The sequence below is a fragment of the Hemiscyllium ocellatum genome, chromosome 26 (assembly GCF_020745735.1).
Source record: "Hemiscyllium ocellatum isolate sHemOce1 chromosome 26, sHemOce1.pat.X.cur, whole genome shotgun sequence".
NCBI lineage: Eukaryota > Metazoa > Chordata > Chondrichthyes > Orectolobiformes > Hemiscylliidae > Hemiscyllium > Hemiscyllium ocellatum.
In genome coordinates, this window is record NC_083426.1 from 54,018,702 (window position 1) to 54,040,954 (window position 22,253).

A 22,253-nucleotide genomic window follows, 5' to 3' on the forward strand; every position below is an offset into this window, starting at 1 on the left:
CCCTGACCTTATCTTCTATTACACTGGCTCCATCCTACCTTTCTGTACAGTACAACAAGAGTCATTATCAGACTTGAAAAACAACTGTGTTTCTCTCTCTACAGATGCCGCCAGACCTGCTGAGATTCTCCAACACTTCCTATTTTTATTTCAGGTTTCCACCATCTGCATGATATCATTCTCATTTCAAACTGGTCTCTTTTGACATTTACCTGGTCTGATATCTCATTGTGATTTAATGTCCATTTTTATCACTATACCACCATCAACTGTGTTCAGACGTTCATTTTGTGATTTGAGAATGTTTGTCATTGAGGGGAGCAGTGGTTACCAATTCAGATAATAGAGATGCAATCGTAAAGTTGGGGAACTAAAAGTCATGCAGCTGGTAACTTGGGGGCATGGGGTGAGGTGCCCATGGGAGGGGAGCAAAGAGAAAGGGAAGGACATGACAGAATGGAGCAAGGAGAGTTAGTGCGTGAGGTACAAGAGGGACCACAGGAAATGCCCAGTTAGTGGGCTCACAGACCATGTTAATGAGTGACTGAAGAAGAGTGTTCCTCAGCTGTTACTCTTACACCAAACAGAGCTGGGATTTCACGTCAGTAAGTGTTTAATCGACTGTCATCACACCTAATTCCATCCACACTGGTTGGTTAGGGCTGCACTGCTCAAAGAAGCAAAGTGGGGAAGTTAGGAACAACTTGGACATGTCGAAGATTCAGGGTGGGATATTCTGGATCCCAATGCCTTTCCCAGACTGTCACAGCACAATGGCCAGGTAGGAATCAGGGCAGGATTTAATGGTGGAGTAGGTTTGTGCACGGTCTGAACACAAACCCATCCAGCTGTATATTCAGATTCACAATCCCGGCCTCCCAGATCAGGTTCTCAACCAGGCCAAGCACTGACAAGGCCTGGAGTCATCATGATGTTCTACCTCTCTGTGGGAAGTACCAAAGAAAACAGACAGTTGTGAATACACCGGGCTCCCAGATTTCATGACACTCATGTTCTTTGGTGCCTCTTAGCCGATTAGTATTTAACGCCAGGCTTCTTACTCAGGGGCCTAGTCAGAGAGCTGACAAATACAGGAGTCAGGCTCTGTTACAACTTTCTATTCATCGTTAGCACAATGAAGAGGCTTTGAACAACAAAGAAAAACAATGGGCTGAATCTTATGTTTCTCTCACTTAATCTGAGTTATGTTGACATTTTGGAGGGATTTCCATTATGAGGCTCAGTGAGATTTCTCACTGTATCTTACCAAAAGTGCCACATTAACTACCTAGCACATCCTAGGGCTTCCCTCACATCCAATTTGAGTCCCATCTTACCACACACCGTTTCCAAATCAACTCACCACTCTGTGGGTATCCAAGTGTTCACCACCTCTTCTGGCACCTGCCCAGTCTTTAAAATGTGGACCCGGGCAGATACTGTCAGTCCAGAGCTGCCCAACCAGTTGTTGTTGGCATTTGCCCCAGACATGGCAGACAGTGGGAGATCTGGAGCTCCTCTTTATGGGGCAGTGAATGGATGGGTGCTCTTACTCCCCCAGGACCAGCAGTGCAGGCCACCAGACCATGGTTACCACCCAGTGAAAGTATGTTCAGCCATCTCAAGGAATGTAGGAAGTAGGAAGAAAGTCAATTACCTTCTTCACTTCGCTATTTCTCCATTTGCCAGTGTTAAGTGCCATTATCCTTTCTCCAACACCTCATACTCATTCCACCTCTGCTACCGCATCCACCTCCCATGAGGGCTCATGCTCTATCACATCCACTGTTGCCTCCACTATCTTCCCTCACTCACTGTCACCCACTCTGACCCCTGACACCACTAACCTTGCATGCCCACTGCGCTGCCTGCTCACTCACTCGGGACACCTCTCTACCTTCATCAATAATTGCACTGTGCCCCCCACCCAATTTCTTCTCACATATAATCTACCTCCCTCTCATTCCAGTGGGAGAGCAGTCCACACTGAGGCAGGAAGAGGCAAATCAATGGTGGGCTGCCTGACCTTAGACTCCTTTTAAGGTATGCTTCCTGATTCTGACCACCCTGAGAACTGACTGATGGTGTCCAAGCCCCTCGACTGGTGGAGGCTGCCCTATATTTATTGTGCCAGATGCCCCGAGGGACAGCCACCCCGTTCGACCTGACTGAACTCTGCTGATAACCAATGACAAACTTCCTGGCTTTGTGCATGTACAAAACAGCATGGCAAGACAGGGGTAATATGAGCCTGGTTTCACTAGCTCAGGGGCAAAGAGCAAAATGGCAACACAATGCAGGGATGCTGTAAGCATTCAGGTAGGCTCAGAGTAAGTCAGTGCTCGGACAGTGAGCAAAGAACGAGAGATACATTGTGGTGCAGTCCCAGAGTTGGCTGTGTCTCTCTGAGGACACAACATTACAGTGAGAGTTACTGGGGCAGCCCAAGGGGCGGCACTGATGTATAGGGAAGGGTCCTGTGAGAAGTTGTGGGCGGCACGGTGGCACAGTGGTCAGCACTGCTGTCTCACAGCGCCTGAGACGCGGGTTCAATTCCCAACTCAGGCGACTGACTGTGTGGAGTTTGCACGTTCTCCCCGTGTCTGCGTGGGTTTCCTCCGGGTGCTCTGGTTTCCTCCCACAGTCCAAAGATGTGCAGGTCAGGTGAATTGGCCATGCTAAATTGCCCGTAGTGTTAGGTAAGGGGTAAATGTAGGGGTATGGATGGATTGCGCTTCGGCGGGTCGGTGTGGACTTGTTGGGCCGAAGGGCCTGTTTCCACACTGTAAGTAATCTAAGTAATCTATAAAAAAGTTTGGTGATCTGCCATGATTATTGCTGGCACATGTCAGAAGCCAATGTCCATGGACATGGGGAGGGTGTGGCTGGGTAACCATGGAACACGCCATGAGATAGGTGCACCTGATGTCCAACATGAAGGTCCCTCAGAGCAAGTGGTGAGCTGATTCGGTGAAATACCCACTTTTATGTCCATGTTGAGATTTCTCGATATCTAGCTTGTATGGCAAGTTTGGTAAGATGGAACGTTGAATATTAATGAGGTGAGCTGTGCCATCAACAAGGCATTTAACAAGCAATAATCCCTGTCAATTATTAACTCACTTCTGCCCAGTAAGGAACTTGCAATGCTATTTGTGAAAAGCATAGAATATGGAGTGAGGGCTATTGTGGTGCAGTTAGGAAGACCAGGTTTAAGTCCTACCTGCTCCTAGATGTGTGTGGTAATACCCTCTGAACAGGTTGATTCAGAAGTATCTAAAAGATGGAGTTAGGTGCTCCCAATGTCAAGACGGTCTCAATGAATTTGACGCCAGATTCTGCCTCACATCCCCCACACCCCAGTTCTGAAGAAGGGTCACTCGACTCGAAACGTTAATGGTGTTTTATGTCCACAGACGTTGCCAGACCTGCTGAGTATCTCCAGCAATTTCTGTTTTTGGTTGTTTCTCCACAGCCCATGTCGCTTAGAGGCCCTCTAAAGGATTCTGCTCAAAGTGACTGGTCCCAGCCCCCCACAGGCTGTAAACTCAATGTGCTTGCTTCTTTGAGTGTCTACGTCTGACAGGATAGTTGATTATACCACACTACAGGATGAGAGTTTGATGGCGAAGTGTACACTCCAAACAGAAGCAGTTCTGAGGCACATGCTCTGCAAACAGCCAACCCCACATGCAGCCAGATATTTACACTGGAGTCGCATCGAGAGCTCAGGCAGTAGAGACCCCCACTGGAAGCAAGAGCTGTCTGTCAAAGGAATGCAAAGGTGAGCAGAGAGCATGAGAGAAAGAGAGAGAGAGAGATGAGGTAGAGAGAAAGAGAGAAATGAGGTAGAGAGAAAGAGAGAAATGAGGTAGAGAGAAAGAGAGAGATGAGGTAGAGTGAACGAGTGAGAAACATGTGGAAGAGAAAGAGATGGGGCAAGAGAGCAATGAGACAAGGGAGAGAGAGTGAGACAGAGGGTCAGGGAGTGAGACAGAGGGTCAGGGGAGTGAGACAGAGGGTCAGAGAGTGAGACAGAGGGTCAGGGAGTGAGACAGAGGGTCAGGGAGTGAGACAGAGGGTCAGGGGAGTGAGACAGAGGGTCAGAGAGAGAAGGGATGATCAAGGTTAGGCAGACAAAGAGATTGAGGGGAAGAACCATAAACGAAAGGCTCAGGAGGGAGAATGGGAGATGCACAGACAGAGAGAGGAAAACAAAGATAGAGAGATGACCATAGAAGAGAGAGAACGTTTGCACAGAACAAGCCCTTACACACATGAACATCAAAACCCACAAATACTGGGCCGGGAGGCGATGTGTCAGGTCTCAGCCAGGGTAGATCAGTGAGAGACCAGGCACATGTGCTGAAACTGCACCGTCTACTGTTCAGCTGGCCATACTAAACTCCACACTCAGCATTCTGTCCATGTGACCTCGGAGGACTGTCTCAAACAAATTCACTACCTTCACTCTCCTGCCCTCTGCCACGCAATGAGCTGCTCACATCAACACACACAACACAGCAGCTCACACCAGTTCATACCAACACATCAGCACATACCAACTCGCACCAACACCCACCAGCTCATACTAACATGCCAGAACACACTAGCTCACACCAAAACACCAGCACACACTAGTTCACACCAGCTCACACCAACACACGAGCTCACACCAGAACACAACAAGTTCACAATAGCTCACATCAACCCCAGCTCACTAGCCCACTCCAGTCCACCCCAGCACACACCAGTATGGACAGAATGGGCAAACATACCATGTGCTACCAACAAAAGGGGGCACACACACACAACTGCCCTGTCCCTAGTCCCTAGTCCCTCACATATGCTCGAATCTGCAAGCATGGTCTGTCTGGGGGAATCCAGAAATAGCACACTACAGTCTACTCATCGAAAATTCGGTGGATGTGAGAGGGAGCAGGAGGTGTGAGCTGGTCAGAGCTGATATTGAACTCCAAGGGACCCATGCTTCGGATGTGTTCATATTTATCCAAAAGTGTTTCATTCACCCAATCCAATGTCAACTAACTAATCCTAGCCCTAGCACACAAACCAAGCACCCACACGAAACACAGCCATGAGAACGGAGCAGAGCTGAGGCCATATCCTCCACATTCCCATCTCAGCGCTACAGCCATCATTACTTACATTGACCTCACTGAGGATCACATCGATAATACTGCCGATGACAATCAGGAAGTCAAATACATTCCAGGGATCTCCAAAATAACCCTAAAAACCAACAGAGAGAGAGAGTGAGTGTGAGAGAAGGAGTCATAAAATGGAGGGAGAGAGGAGGAGGGTACATGAGGAGAGGGAGGGCAGGAAAGGTGAGAGGGAATGACAGGGAGAAGCGAGCAGGAGAGGGGAAATGTGTGGTGAGAAGAGACCGCAGAGGGGAAAGCTGAAACAGAGAGGAACAGCAGGTAAAGGTTCGGAGAGATAAGGAAGGATCCAGGCAAGGTCTATTTAAAGGGGATAAACATGCCCTGCCAGAGCTGGACAGTGAAGTGCCATTGGCTGCACAGAGTAAAATACTGATCAGGTCAAATCCCTGATGATCTGATCCACTTCCAACACGGCAATACCAGTTGGTCAGGCCTTGCTGTGAAGGAGCATAGGTCACCTCTGGGATTTACAGAACCTCTGCTGGGATTTACTGACCACTCTGTTGATTCACTGAAGATTGAGAACTTCTGACGGACGTATGTAACCTCAGCTCAATGATGATCCACTAGATTACGCTGTCATTGATTGTTCCTGCACAGGGATATTTTGAATCTCCACACTGCTGTGGCTCTCTTCTGAGATCCAAATTCCTCCCTCCGGGATACACTGGATTTCTGAGATACAACTGGTAATCACTGAACTGAGATACATGGCCCAATGCAGGATCACTGAACAGTTTTGTGATGCACAGCTGGGTTCCATTTCTATCTCGGGCGACCGAATCAACACGGACGTTTACTATAAATCGACCGACTCCCACAGCTACCTAGACTACACCTCCTCCCACCCTGCCCCCTGTAAAAACGCCATCCCATATCCCCAATTCCTTCGTCTCTGCCGCATCTACTCCCAGGAGGACCAGTTCCAATACCGGACAACTCAAGTGGCCTCCCTCTTCAAAGACCACAATTTTCCTCCAGACATGATCGACGATGCCCTCCACCGCATCTCCTCCACTTCCCGCTCCTCCGCCCTTGAGCCCCGCCCCTCCAATCGCCACCAGGACAGAACCCCACTGGTCCTCACCTACCACCCCACCAACCTCCATATACATCGTATCAACCGTCGTCATTTCCGCCACCTCCAAACGGACCCCACCACCAGGGATATATTTCCCTCCCCTCCCCTATCAGCGTTCCGAAAAAATCACTCCCTCCGTGACAACACCCACCAACCCAACTTCGACTCCCGGCACCTTCCCCAGCAACTGCAAGAAATGCAAAACTTGCACCCACACCTCCCCCCTAACTTCCCTCCAAGGCCCCAAGGGATCCTTGCATATCTGCCAAAAATTCACCTACACCTCCACACACATCCTTTACTGCATCCGCTGCGGCCTCCTCTATATTGGGCGGCACGGTGGCACAGTGGTTAGCACTGCTGTCTCACAGCGCCTGAGACTCGGGTTCAATTCCCGACTCAGGCGACTGACAGTGTGGAATTTGCACGTTCTCCCCGTGTCTGCGTGGGTTTCCTCCGGGTGCTCCGGTTTCCTCCCACAGTCCAAAGATGTGCGGGTCAGGTGAATTGGCCATGCTAAATTGCCCGTAGCGTTAGGTAAGGGGTAAATGTAGGGGTATGGGTGGGTTGCGCTTCGGCGAGTCGGTGTGGACTTGTTGGGCCGAAGGGCCTGTTTCCACACTGTAAGTAATCTAATCTAATATTGGGGAGACAGGCCGCCTACTTGCGGAACGTTTCAGAGAACACCTCTGGGACACCCGGACCAACCACCCCGTGCCTCAACACTTCAACTCCCCCTCCCACTCCACCAAGGACTCCTCCATTGCCAGACCATAACAACATGACGACTGGAGGAAGAGCGCCTCATCTTCCGCCTAGGAACCCTCCAACCACAAGGGATGAACTCAGATTTCTCCAGTTTCCTCATTTCCCCTCCCCCCACCTTGTCTCAGTCCCAACCCTCAAACTCAGCACCACCTTCCTAACCTGCAATCTTCTTCCTGACCTCTCCGTCCCCACCCCCACTCCGGCCTATCACCCTCACCTTAACCTCCTTCCACCTATCGCATTTCCAACGCCCCTTCCCCAAGTCCCTCCTCCCTACCTTTTATCTTAGCCTGCTTGGCTCCTCATTCCTGGAGAAGGGCTCATGCCCGAAACGTCGATTCTCCTGCTCCTTGGATGCTGCCTGACCTGCTGCGTTTTTCCAGCAACACATTTTCAGGTGGGTTCAATCTGACCCCTGTGTCAATAACTGACACCAGGATGATTAAAATCCAACCCTAAACCACAGTGAAGTATTGGACTGGAGGTCAAGCTGAAGGGGTAAATTTGAATAACAAATCAATGAACCATATCCAGTGGATAATCAAACGAAACTCAGGAGAGAACAAACAGAAACATTCAGAACCTGCAAGAGCAAACAATGCAAGTGAGGGAAGTGAAGAGATTGTCTGCTGGTTCTCGTAGAAGAGACATGGGCTGGTTCAGCAACCAAACAGCAATCTCTGAATCGAACTGACAACTGTGAGAGTGAGTGAGAGACAGAACGAGAAAGAGATGAGCAGAACTGGTCGCTATGAAAGCTGGAGTGAGAGAGAGGGAGAGGCAAAGGAATGGTTGTTGAGAGAGAGGGGGTAGAAAAAGGTTTGATCACCGTGAGAGTGAGGAAGAGAGCAAGACAGAGGAACAGAACTGATGACTGGGTGACAGGGTGTAAAATCTGTTACAAGCTGATCACTGGAGAGCGAGACAGCTTAACAGGACTGATCAGTATTAGAGTGAGAGTTCGAGAGATGGAGAGAGGCAAAGGACAGGGAGAGAGTGAGGGAGAGACAGGAGGGAGTGAAGCAGGATTGACCACAGTGAGTGTGAGAGAGAGAGAAACAGAATGGACCATTTAGAGAGTGTGTGTGAGACAGAGTAAGAGAATCAACAGGACTGATCACTGTGCGTGAGAGTGGGTAATGGGACAGATAACAGGTGAAGTGAGGAAGGATAACAGGACTGATTACTGTGAGGGTGAGAGGGTAATAGTGAGACACAGTCTATTACTCACCAAGAACAGGTCCCTTATAGAAGGCATGAAAGAAGAGAGAAGTCAGAATGAACAGGAGGAACATTGAAAGCAGGGCTGCCTATCCCCTCACCAGATTGATATCCCATTACCAGGCACACCTCTGTCAGGTTACTGCTTCAGGCAAGGGCCCAGCTTTGGCCTCAGAGACCGCTGGCCCTGCAGCCTACTGCCCTTCATATCTCTCACTCTGTCCCTGATTGGCTGTTTAGTGACCGAGTAACTGTGCAGATGGTGACATTTAGAAAAGACTTTTGATGCAATAACATTCCAGTTGAAAGTTTGGTGTCTAAAACTAGAGTACATGGGATATGTTGGGGAGGGGGTAAGTTTGCTGGTCTGGATTGAGAACTGGTTTAGGGACAGGACACAGTGAGGATGATGGGTCCTTTTCAATTTGCCAGGCTGGTTTAGATTACTGCAAGGATTGGGGCCTAGATATTTACAATCTCAACCAGTGATTTGGTTGTAGGGATTAAGTGCAATATTTCTATATTTATAAATGGTGCAAAACCAGGTGTGAATTTGGAGAGGCTGAGTGAGAGGTCAAGTATTTGCAGGTGGAATATAATATAGAGACATATGAATCGAGAGTATTTCTTAAACAATGAGAGACTGGAAAGTGTTAAACTTCAAAGGGGCTTTGGTCTCTTTGTTCAGGAGGCACTGAATGTTTTTTAAGAGGATTTGACTACAAGGGCAAAGATGCCCTACTGCATTTGTATAGTGTCTTGCAGACCCTCAGTGAGAGCACACCTGGAGAATTGGGGCACATGGTATCAATGTAAGGGACAAGCCACTGAAAACTGAGATAAGGAGGAATTTTATCATTATGAAAATGGTGAGTCATTGGAATTTTCTACCCCAGAGACTGTGGAGATTCAATGATTGAGCAGTTTCAGGGTAACAATTAATAAACATCTACATTGCAAAAACATGGGGATGGGTATATTGCAGGAAATAGTGTTGGAGTAAAAGATTAGCCATGATCTGGAACGGGGTTGATGGACTGAATGGTCTGCTCCAGTTCTTATTTCCTAAGTTCATTGAGCAATGAAGACTATTCCCATATCTCATCACAAGGTCACACACACACAGTTACCAGCATTCCCAAAGTGAAGGCAACGGGAGGCAATGGCCCAATGGTATTATCGCTGAACTGTTAATCCAGAAACCCAGATAATGTTCTGGGGACCAGGTTTAAATCCTGGCAGACGGTGGAAACTGTATTCAGTAAAGATCTTGAATTAAGAATCTAATGACGACCATGAATTGATTGTTGGAAAAACCTATCTGTTTCACTAATGTCCTTCAGGGAAGGAAACTGCCAACCTTACCTGGTCTGGCCTACAGGTGACTCCAGACCCACAGCAATGTGATTGACTCTTAATTACCTTATGGTCAATAAATGCTGCCTCCTCATCCCATGAATGAATAAAGAAAAAAAACATCTCTATGGTAACCAACTTTCCCTCAATCGTCTCAAAGTAACCAGCACTCCCACAGTAATCAGTATACCACCAGTAATCCCACAGGAACCAGCATTCCCAGAGTAATCCCATTATAAATAGCATTCTCATGGTAATCCCATGGTAAGCAGAATTCCCACAGCATTCCTGCAGTACACCCATGATCACTGGCATTCCCACTATAATCAATTTACAGAAAACAGTAGCTAGCATTCCAGTAATCCCATTGTAACTAGCATTCCCACAGTAAACCTATAGTAACCAGTACTCCCACAGCAACCAGTATTCCCATGGTAACCAACATTCCCACAGTAATCCCGTGGTGAAAAACAAAAAAAACTGAATCTAAAAACCCTGTTGCAATCTTCCTTTATATTACTTGCTAGCTTACCCACATATTTCATCTTCTCACTTCTTGTTGCTTTTCCAGTTATCATCTGCTGGATTTAAAGTCTTCCCGATTCTCTGACTTCCTGGAGAGAGGAAGGACTGCAGATACTTGAAGCAAGAGTCAATAGTTGTGAAGCTGGAAAAGCACAGCAGGTCAGACAGCGTCTGAGGAGCAGGAGGGGTGATGTGTCAGACCTGCTGTGCTTTGCCAGCTTCACATCTCTTGTCTCTGGCTTCACCACAGCATATGTTTTTTCTTTTGCTTCTTTGTGGTCCCTGACTTAGAGTCATAGAGATGTACAGCATGGAAACAGACCCTTCGGTCCAACCCGTCAATGCTATCCAGATATCCCAACCCAATCTAGTCCCACCTGCCAGCACCGCACCCATATCCCTCCAAACTCTTCCTATTCACATATCCATCCAGATGTCTTTTAAATGTTGCAATTGTACCAGTCGAAAATGTGTTGCTGGTTAAAGCACAGCAGGTCAGGCACCATCCAAGGAACAGGAAATTCGATGTTTCGGGCAAAAGCCCTTCATCCTGATGAAGGGTTTTTGCTCGAAACGTCAAATTTCCTATTCCTTGGATGCTGCCTGACCTGCTGTGCTTTAACCAGCAACACATTTTCAGCTCTGATCTCCAGCAACTGCAGACCTCACTTTTTACACAATTGTACCAGCCTCCAACACTTCCTCTGGCAGCTCATTCCATACACGTACCACCCTCTGCATGAAAATGTTGCCCCTTAGGTCTCTTTTATTTCTTTCCCCTCTCACCCTAAACCGATGCCCTCTAGTTCTGGACTCCCCGACTCCAGGGAAAAGACTTTGTCTATTTACCCTATCCATGCCCCTCATAATTTTGTAAACCTCTATAGGTCACCCCTCAGCCTCCGATGCTCCAGGGAAAACAGCCCCAGCATGTTCAACCTCTCCCTATAGCTCAAATCCTCCAACCCTGGCAACATCCTTGTAAATCTTTTCTGAACCCTTTCAAGTTTCACAACATCTTTCTAATAGTGGCCTAATCAATCTCACAACATGACTCCCAACTCCTGTGCTCAATACTCTGACCAATAAAGGAAAGCATACCAAACACCTTCTTCACTACCCTATCTACCTGTGACTCCACTTTCAAGGAGCTATGAATCTGCACTTCAAGGTCTCTTTGTTCAGCAACACTCCCTAGGATCTTACCATTAAGTGTATAAGTCCTGCTAAGATTTGCTTTCCCAAAATGCATCACCTTGCATTTATCTGAATTAAACTCCATCTGCCACTTCTCAGCCCATTGGCCCATCTGGTCCAGATCCTGTTGTAATCTGAGGTAACCCTCTTCGCTGTCCACTACACCTCCAATTTTGGTGTCAGCTGCAAACTTACTAACTGTACCTCTAATGTTCGCTTACAAATCATTTATGTAAATGACAAAAGGTAGAGGGCCCAGCACCGATCCTTGTGACACTCCACTGGTCACAGGCCTCCAGTCTGAAAAACAACCCTCCACCACCACCCTCTGTCTTCTACCTTTGAGCCAGTTCTGTATCCAAATGGCTAGTTCTCCCTGTATTCCATGAGATCTAACCTTGCTAATCAGTCTCCCATGGGGAACCGTGTCGAACGCCTTACTGAAGTCCATATAGATCACATCTACTGCTCTGCCCTCATTAACCTTCTAAGTTACTTCTTCAAAAAACTCAATCAAGTTTGTGAGACATGATTTCCCACGCACAAAGCCATGTTGAATATCCCTAATCAGTCCTTGCCTTTCCAAATACATCTACATCCTGTCCCTCAGGATTTCCTCCAACAACCTGCCCACTATTGAGGTCTATAGTTCCCTGGCTTGTCTTTACCACCTTTCTTAAATAATGGCACCACGTTTGCCAACCTCCAGTCTTCCGGCACCTCACCTGTGACTATTGCTGATATAAATATCTCAGCAAGAGGCCCAGCAATCACTTCCCTAGCTTCCCACAGAGTTCTGGGGTACACCTGATCAGGTCCTGAGGATTTATCCACCTTTATCCGTTTCAAGACATCCAGCACTTCCTCCTCTGTAATCTGGACATTTTTCAAGATGTCACCATCTATTTCCCTCCGGTTCATATCTTCCATATCCTTTTCCACAGTAAACACTGATGCAAAATACTCATTTAGTATCTCCCCCATTTTCTGTGGCTCCACACAAGCCACGTTGGAGGAGAGGATGTTCAGTTGGAGGAGAGGATGTTCAGTTGGAGGAGAGGATGTTCGGTTGGAGGAGAGGATGTTCAGTTGGGGGAGAGGATGTTCGGTTGGAGGAGAGGATGTTCAGTTGGGGGAGAGGATGTTCAGTTGGGGGAGAGGATGTTCAGTTGGGGGAGAGGATGTTCAGTTGGGGGAGAGGATGTTCGGTTGGGGGAGAGGATGTTCGGTTGGGGGAGAGGATGTTCGGTTGGAGGAGAGGATGTTCAGTTGGAGGAGAGGATGTTCAGTTGGGGGAGAGGATGTTCAGTTGGAGGAGAGGATGTTCAGTTGGGGGAGAGGATGTTCAGTTGAGGGAGAGGATGTTCAGTTGGGGGAGAGGATGTTCAGTTGGAGGAGAGGATGTTCAGTTGGGGGAGAGGATGTTCAGTTGGGGGAGAGGATGTTCAGTTGGGGGAGAGGATGTTCAGTTGGAGGAGAGGATGTTCAGTTGGGGGAGAGGATGTTCAGTTGGGGGAGAGGATGTTCAGTTGGAGGAGAGGATGTTCAGTTGGAGGAGAGGATGTTCAGTTGCATGGTAAATGATGGAGAAAGTTAAAGTTGGGGAGGGCTCAGCAGAGGAAATTAAATTCCCAAAACAAGTACTAGAACAGAGAGTATGGAAAGGCTCAGAAATCTAAATTCAGGCACAGCAGATATGGGGACAATTATGAGAAGGGAGACAGTTAATCAGGACTGAGGGGTTTATACAGAAATGCAAGAAATTAGGTAAATAAGCCTGTAATTGGCAGGTACGATGATGTGAGTACCACAGAGACAGGGCTGCAAGGGGAATAGGGCTGCGAACTGAATATCCAAGGGTACTGAGGGATAGGATTTATGAGTATCTGGAAAGACACTGCTTGATTAGGGACAGCCAGCACGGATTTGTGAGGGGTAGGTCTTGCCTTACAAGTCTTATTGAATTCTTTGAGGAGGTGACCAAGCATGTGGATGAGGGTAGAGCAGTGGATGTAGTGTACATGGATTTTAGTAAGGCATTTGATAAGGTTCCCCATGGTAGGCTTATGCGGAAAGTCAGGAGGCATGGGATAGAGGCAAATTTGACCAATTGGATAGAGAACTGGCTAACCGGTCGAAGTCAGAGAGTGGTGGTAGATGGTAAATATTCAGCCTGGAGCCCAGTTACGAGTGGAGTTCCGCAGGGATCAGTTCTGGGTCCTCTGCTGTTTGTAATTTTTATTAATGATTTGGAAGAGGGAGTCGAAGGGTGGGTCAGTAAATTTGCAGATGATACAAAGATTGGTGGAGTTGTGGATAGTGAGGAGGGATGTTGGCAGCAGCAAAGGGACTTAGATATGATGCAGAGCTGGGCTGAGGAGTGGCAGATGGAATTCAACCCTGCCAAGTGTGAGGTTGTCCATTTTGGAAGGACAAATAAGAATGCGGAATACAGGGTTAACGGTAGGGTTCTTAGTAGGGTAGAGGAGCAGAGGGATCTTGGGGTCTATGTTCATAGCTCTTTGAAAGTTGCCACTCAGGTGGATAGAGCTTGTAAGAAGGCCTATGGTGTATTAGCGTTCATTAGCAGAGGGATTGAATTCAAGAGTCATGAGGTGATGTTGCAGCTGTACAGGACCTTGGTAAGGCCACATTTGGAGTACTGTGTGCAGTTCTGGTCACCTCACTTTAGGAAAGATGTGGAAGCTTTGGAGAGGGTGCAGAGACGATTTACCAGGCTGTTGCCTGGAGTGGAGAATAGGTCGTACGAGGATAGGTTGAGAGTGCTAGGCCTTTTCTCATTGGAACGGCAAAGGATGAGGGGTGACTTGATAGAGGTTTATAAGATGATCAGGGGAATAGATAGAGTAGACAGAGACTTTTTTCCCGGGTACAACAGAGTGTTACAAGGGGGCATAAATTTAAGGTGAAGGGTGGAAGGTATAGGGGAGATGTCAGGGGTGGGTTCTTTACCCAGAGAGTGGTGGGGGCATGGAATGCGCTGCCTGTGGGAGTGGCAGAGTCGGAATCATTGGTGACCTTTAAGCGGCAATTGAATAGGGACATGGATGGGTGCTTAATCTAGGACAAATGTTCGGCACAACATCGTGGGCCAAAGGGCCTGTTCTGTGCTGTATTGTTCTATGTTCTATGACTCATGTCCTATCGAGAGGACAGGTAGATGGGCAGAGGACACATGGTTAGATTGTTCTTAAGAAATGGAATTAAATCATTAGCAAGAAGTGATACAGAGTTGAAAGGCATGTGTAGAGTTGAGAAGCCACAAAGAAGAAAAGACCCAGATGGAAGTTATGCTCAGGCCTTCCAGTGGTGGTCAGGTTGTGGGGGAGAAATTAATTCAGAAGATTTCATTGCGGTCCTACAGTGTGGAAGCAGGTCTTTCAGCCTATCAAGTCCATGCTACAGATTGAGGGGGAGAAGATTGAATCAGTTATAATGGTATTACAATGGAGTGAAGAGACATGAGGGAGCAGCTGGCTAGAGTTGATCGGAAGTGGAGCCGAGAAGGATAAATGGTAGAGCAGCATCGGCAGGAGTTTGTGGGGGAAATTTCCCTCTACTTGCCTTATTCATAGTGACATCCCGATGACTGATCAAATTCAAGGTACTTAATCATCCTGAAACCCAGTGTCCAGGTAACTCTCCCTCTCCCTGATGTGTTTGACACAGACTCCAGCTCATCAATCTGAGCCAGAGTTCTCGAGCGACCAACACTTGCTAACAATGTAGTTACTATGAACCACAATGGAGTCCATGAACTCCCACAGTAACAACTCATCACCTGGTCTAACATCTCTATTTTAAGTAATTAGTTCTTAATTTGATGTTTGAATATTCCTTCTAGTCTTTTAGTTTGTATGCTGTATATATTTCTCCTGTTTACCATCAATCTGACAGTAACCTGTCAGTTACCTACCAATAAACTTATGGCTTTCCTGTAATGTCACTTCTATTGTGCTGGGCCTCAGTGATGGGCTTCAATTGATCCTTTGAAAACACCTTACAAACTATGAAGTGAAAAAGCACCCCTTCCCTTCTGCACCGAATTCCCACACTACCTCCAAATTCCCCAAACTATATATTCACTCAGGCTGTATCTCACTCCAAATGTGAGCTCTCCTTCCTAACTGTGTTTAGTTTACTAATCCAAACTTCAGGAACCTGCATTCCCACAGTAATCCCACAGTCATACCATGGTAACAAGCATTCCCACAATAATCCTACAGGAGCCAGCATTCATGCAGTAATCCCATGGTAACCAACATTCCCCACAGTAATCGCACAGAAACCAGTGCTCCCACAGTAATCCCATGGTAACCAACATTTCCACAGTAATCCTACAGGAATGAGCATTCCCACAGTAATCCCATGGTAACCAGCATTCTCACAGGAACCAGATTCCCACAGTAATTCCACAGGAACCAGCATTCCCACAGTAATCCCATGGTAACCAGCATTCCCACAGGAATCCCACAGGAAGCAGCATTCCCACAGGAATCCCATGGTAACCAGCATTCCCACAGGAACCAGCATTCCCACAGTAATCGCATGGTAACCAGCATTCCCACAGGAACCAGATTCCCACAGTAATTCCACAGGAACCAGCATTCCCACAGTAATCACATGGTAACCAGCATTCCCACAGGAACCAGCATTCCCACAGGAATCCCATGGTAACCAGCATTCCCACAGGAATCAGCATTCCCACAGTAATCACATGGTAACCAGCATTCCCACAGGAATCGCATGGTAACCAGCGGTCCTGCAGTAATTCCACAGGATCAGCATTCCCACAGTAATTCTACAGGAACCATCATTCCCACGGTAATCCCATGGTAACCAGCATTCCCACAGTAATCCCATGGTAACCAGCAGTCCTACAGTAATTCCACAGGAACCAGCATTCCCACAGGAATCCCATGGTAACCAGCATTCCCACAGGAACCAGCATTCCCACATAATCCCATGGGAACCAGCATTCCTGCAATAATCCCATAGGAACCAGTATTCCCACCACAATCCCAAAGTAACTACCATTCTCATGAGCTGCCAGAAGGGTTTAGAGGGATATGAGCCAAATGCTGACAAATGAGGCGAGATTATATTCGGATAATTGGAAGGCATGGATGAGTAGGACTGAAGGGTCTGTTTCCATGTTGTACAATCCTATGGTTAATAATCCTATAATAACCTACATTTTCACAGTGATCCCATAGTGAACAGCATTCCTGCAGTAATCCCATGGTCACTACATTCCCATGATAGTCAGATTATAATCTGTGAGCCTGAAATTTGATTATTTGCTTCAATCGGCCATATACGTACTTTAGCTTTGAAAGCACAAAGTTTAAAGACCATTTCCAATGCGAATAGCCCAGTGAAAACTACATTCAGCGTGTCCGACAATTGGTTCATCTCCTCTGATTGCTCATAGTGCTGTGGAAAGAGACAGACAGGTCAGGATCCAAGCAGGTATCGCAAGTTACAACAGTGAGCATGCCCCTCCCACCCAAGCTGAACCCTCATCCCAACCTGAAACTCCCAATCAGTCCCATATTGTGACCTAAGACCCTCATCCTAAACCTGACTCTCACCCCACACTGACCTCTGACACTCTGCCAACCATGGCTTCCATCAAAACCCTGACTCTTTCACCTCAAACCTCATTCCAAGCCCAATCACTAACCTCTATCCAACCCTCACCCTGATCTCTAACCCTTACCCAAAACCTAAACCCCAAACCAGTTACACAGAAAATATTCTGATAAAAGGCCAAATTATTATTTAAATGGGAAGCAGATTCAAAGTGCATCAGTGCAGAGGGACCTGTGTGTCTTTGTGCATGAATTACAGAAAATGGGTATGCAGGTGCAGCATATAATAAGAAAGACAAATGGAATACTGCTATTTCTTGTAAAAGGAATGTTGTTACAATTATATATGACATTGGTGAGACCACATCTGGAATACGGTGTCCAATTTTAGTCTCCTTACTTGAAGGAGGATGTGGTGGCACTAGAGATAGTTCAGAGGAGGCTCCTAAAATTAATTCCAGGGATGAAAGGGCTGTCATACAAGGTGCAGTTGAATACCTTGGCCTTGTACTCACTGGGGTTCAGATGAATGAGGGGGGAATCTGATTGAGGCATATAAAATGCTGAAGGGGATTGATAAAATGGAGGTTGAACAGATGTTTTCCCTTCTGGGAGGATCTCAAACAAGAGATGATAGCGGCGGCACAGTGACTCAGTGGTTAGCACTGCTGCCTCACAGCGCCAGGGACTGTCTGCGTTGAGTTTGCACATTCTCCCCCTGTCTGCGTGGGTTTCCTCCAGATGCTTCAGTTTCCTCCCACAGTCCAAAGATGTGCAGGATAGGTGAATTGCCTGTGCTAAATTGCCATAATGTTCAGGGATGTGTGAGTCGGGTGCATTAGTCGGGGATTGGTGTGGACTTGTTGGGCTGAATGGCCTGTTTCCACACTGCAGGAAACCTATGTAATACAGAATGAGAAGAGGTAGGTGCAAAACAGAAATGAGGAAAAACTATTTCTTTCAAAAGGTTGTGAATCTGTGGAACTCTCTGTCCAGAATGTAGTGGAGGCAGAATCAATCAGTAGATTAAAAAAGGAAAATAGATATGTTTCTGTTGAAAAGCAGAATAAGTGGCTGTGGGGATCAGGCAGGAGAGTTTACGTCAGACCCAGGATAAAATCAGCTGTGATCATGTTAAAGGTGCTTGAAGGCTTTGACTGCTTATTCCTGTTCCTAATTCCTAAATTCCTTTATTTACCCAGGGAATAATAGACAGGTTAATATCTGGATTAATCAGCTAATGTCATTGGACAGGGCAGAACAACCAGCCTCTTTCCTGATGAAGGGCTCTCACCTGAAGCGTCGATTCTCCTGCTCCTCAGATGCTGCCTGCCCCACTGTGCTTTTCCAGCGCCACACTCTCAGCTCTGAAATCAACGCCCCCTATCCTCCCACCAAAATCATCCTATGATCTGTGGTTTGTTCACTTCACTCACCTCACCCTGCACCCAAGCACCTCCTCATCCCCTCCTCATTTCCTCACCCCTGCATTGTTCATTCAATGTGCTGAGGTATTTGAAACAATATCTGTAAGTGACAGCTACATTCATGAGATCAGTGGATATGACCTCTCTTTTCTCAGCTCCCATATGATCACTGGATTTCTTCTGGAGAGATGTTGTTGGTTTATTTCTGTTTCAGCTGAGATTGTTGACACCACTGAAAATGGGGAGTGTTGCTAGATTAATGAAAACTTAGTTGACTTCAAGATCCTGAGAGAAACATCCTCCCCACACACACTCCCTCTGTTCCCAATATTTATTGCCCTGTGTTCCCAAATCCTGCTCCCTCTCTGGCCCAAACCCATCCATTCCACTCTGCCAACCCAGTAACCCAATCTCCCTGCAAACACATGTCCATAGAAAGTACATATAATATGTCCATCAATGTGAATAAGCATCACAATAATGCTCACTCACCTGCATCGCGAGACAAACGGTGTTGAGGAGGATGAGGGCAAACATGAGGTATTCAAAGTATGAGGAGGTCACCACATACCACACCTTGTACTGGTATTTGTTCTTGGGAATGTATCTCATGAGGGGTCGTGCCTTCAGGGCATACTGAACACACTGACGCTGCACAGGAGACAGAAAATAAATTAGCAACATGTCACAGAACAATACCTGTGGGAATGGGAGCCAATAGCCAACAAAAAAGTGAGGACATGACAGGCAGACAAAGGATGTGGGTGGGGATTATTACTGTGGTAGGGATTATTCCCTGGATACAGGTTGTGGATAGGATTATTATTAGGTACAGTGTGTGGGTGAGATTTGTTAATGGTACAGGGATTATCACTTGAGGCAAGGTATGGTGGGGATTACTACTGCTGCACAAGGTGTGGGTGAGAATGATCACTGGGGTATGCGTTGTGATTAAGGATCGTTATTGGAGTACGGGGTGTGGGTTCGGATTGTAACTGGACTATGGGGACTGAGAGGGAATTGCTAATGGCACACAGAGTGTGATTGGGGAATATTACTGTGATATAAGGTATGGGTGGGATATATTACTCGGTACCCCTAGTATGGCTGGAGCATGTCACTGGCATATAGGGTGTTAGTGGGGTAGATTACTGGTGTATGGGTGTGGGAGAGGTGTATTGCTCGGGTAAGATGTGTAGGTGGGATTTGTCACTCAGGTCCAGTATGAGGGATTATTACTGCTGTGTGGGGCTTCGGTGCACCTTGTTATTGGGGTGTAGGTGGGGATTATTATTGGGTATAGAGGATGGGTTGGGATAATTCCCTGGGTGTAAGGTGTGGGTGAGGATCATTTCTCAGGAATAAGGTGTGGGGGCAGTTTGTTACTCGGGTAAAGAGCGTGGCCAAGGGTTATTGCTCGGGTGGGAGGTGTGAATGAGAAATGTTACTCGGATGGACTGTGGCTGAGAAATGTTGCTTCAATTCGAGTTGTGGGCAAGCATTATTACGCGGGTATGGGATATAGATGAGAATTTCTACCCTAGTATGAGGTGTGGACAACTAATGCTATTCAGGTACAGCATACGGACGAGGACTGTTACTTTTTAGCAAGTAAGGGTGAGGAATTTTACTTGGGTCCAGGGTGCAGTGAGGTTTGCTAGCAGAGCATGAGGTGTACCCAACGAATGCTAATTGCGTATGAGCTGTTTGAAGATTTTTACTCAGGCTCTCTCGGTGGGAGAACATTTTGTTGATAGTGATCACAACTCCCTGACTTTTACTATAGCCATGGTGAAGTTTAGGAGCAGATAGTATGGGAAAGTATTTAATTGGAGGAGGGGAAATTCCAATGCCATTAGGCAGGAACTGTGGAGCAAAAACTGGGAGCAGATATTCTCAGGGAAATGCACAACAGAAATGTGGAGGTTGTTCAGGGAGCACTTGCTGCGAGTGCTGGACAGGTTTGTCCCTCTGAGGCAATGAAGGGATGGCAGGGTGAAGGAACCTTGGATGACAAGGGATGTAGAACATCTTGTCAACAGGAAGCAGGAAGCTTATTTAAGGTTGAGGAAGCAAGGATCAGACAGGGCTCTAGAGAGTTACAAGATAGTAGTCAGAAAGGAACTGAAGAATGGACTTAGATCTAGAAGGGATCATGGAAAAGCCTTGGGGGATAGGATTAAGGAAAACCCCAAGGTGTTACTCAGGTACGGGCTATGAATGAGAATTGTTACTCAAGCATAGGGTGAGGACAAGGATTGTTAATTGGGCACGGGCTGTGAATGAGGATTGTTACTCGGGTACAGGTTATGGTCAAGGATTGTTACTCGGGTACAGGCTATGGTTGAGGATTGTTACTCGGGTATGAGCCGAGGGCGAGGATTGTTACCTGGTTTTTGTCGAGCTCACAGTTCTTGTATTCAGCCTCTCCCTGTTCCTGGAACGTTACAATAACAAACCCCACAAAGATATTCATCATGAAGAAAGCAATGAGAATGATGTAGATGATGAAGAATATTGAAATGCCAACTCGGTAGTTGTAGATAGGGCCCATGTCTTCAGTGTGAGAGTCAATGGCTTTGTACAATAACCTGATGGCAGAGACAACAGTTACCTCTAGTCTGGGTATTTAGTCAGCACCCTGTGTAATCCCCACCTCCACTCGCTCTGTTAGATCAATCCCATAGCAAATCTTGATTGCAACTTGACAAGAGGAAAGTAAATGAGGGGAACCAGGGAAATCCTTTAGTTGAGATACTCACCCTAGCCCTAATAAGTGCTTAAAGTATTCAAGCCCGAGTACAAGTGGAAGCATAGCCTAAATTACACTCATAATCAGTCCCCTGGGAACTCAATGAAGCAAGTGGTTTTTGACAGAGATTCTGAGTGCTCCTCCAAAATGCAAACAATTATTAAGAATCTCGAGTACCCCTCCCTCAGTACTCATCGGGCCCTTCCCTCTGTAGATGGGGTGTTGGTGGTAGTGTAGTGGTAATGATTAGTAATCCAGAACCCCAGTTAATGATCTTGAGACACAGGTTCAAATCTGATTGTAGCAGATGGTAAAATTTGATCTAAATAAAAAATATCTGCAATTAAAAACTTGCCCAATGGCAACCACGTAAATATTATTGATTGTCGTAAAAGCCCCCTGATTCACAACGATATTTCGGGGAAGAAAACTGCCGTTTTTGCCTGGTCTGGCCTGCGCTTGACTCAAGACCCACAGCAGTGTGGCAGGCTCTGAGCTGCCACCCAGGCAGTGAGGGATAAGTCATAAATGCTGGCCTGGTCAGTGTGCCCACATCTCATGATCTGGAGGAGCCGTTGTTGGACTGGGGTACACTAAGTTAAAAATCACACAACACCAGGTTATAGTCCAACAGGTTTATTTGGAAGCACTAGCTTTCAGAGCACTGCTCCTTCATCAGGTGGTTGTGGAGTATAAGATCATAAGACACAGAATTTATAGCAAAGGTTTACAATGTGATGTAACTGGAATTATATCTTGAAACAGACCTGGATTGTTTGTTAAGTCTCCCATCTTTTAGAATGAACATGTTGGTTTCAGTTCTTTCACATGTATATCGCAGAACTTTTTAAAAGTTATATTCTCAAGTGAACTTTAACAATTGGTGTCATGTTGGCCCAGATAATGCATTGAAGATGTGAGGTGCCCTGTGTGAGGGTGTCTGTGCCACAATGTTCAAACTGATTCTAATCTAAAAAATAGATGTACAGAATCTTATATGGATTCATGCAGTTTTTGAGCAAAATAAAATGAACTCTGCAAGTACAAATTCACCCCACAAACTGATATATGTGGGTGTATGTGGTGGGGGGGGGGGGGGGGTGCGGTTATGAGTGTGAGAGA

At 46.7% G+C, this 22,253-nt stretch overlaps 1 protein-coding gene across 2 annotated transcripts in view; it reads right to left on the reverse strand.

Moving 5' to 3' along the window:
• Positions 1-22,253, reverse strand: part of cacna1sa (calcium channel, voltage-dependent, L type, alpha 1S subunit, a) — a 227,286-nt gene that overhangs the window by 50,761 nt on the left and 154,272 nt on the right. Inside the window, exons 25-29 of one of the 2 annotated variants that reach the window (XM_060845640.1) lie at positions 20,769-20,970; positions 18,872-19,030; positions 16,684-16,794; positions 5,170-5,253; positions 3,709-3,765 (exon numbers count right to left, since the gene is read on the reverse strand). In XM_060845640.1, the coding sequence (XP_060701623.1) occupies positions 3,709-3,765; positions 5,170-5,253; positions 16,684-16,794; positions 18,872-19,030; positions 20,769-20,970 (613 nt within the window). The remainder of the gene's footprint in view (positions 1-3,708; positions 3,766-5,169; positions 5,254-16,683; positions 16,795-18,871; positions 19,031-20,768; positions 20,971-22,253) is intronic. The other variant, XM_060845641.1, reaches the window with a different exon arrangement.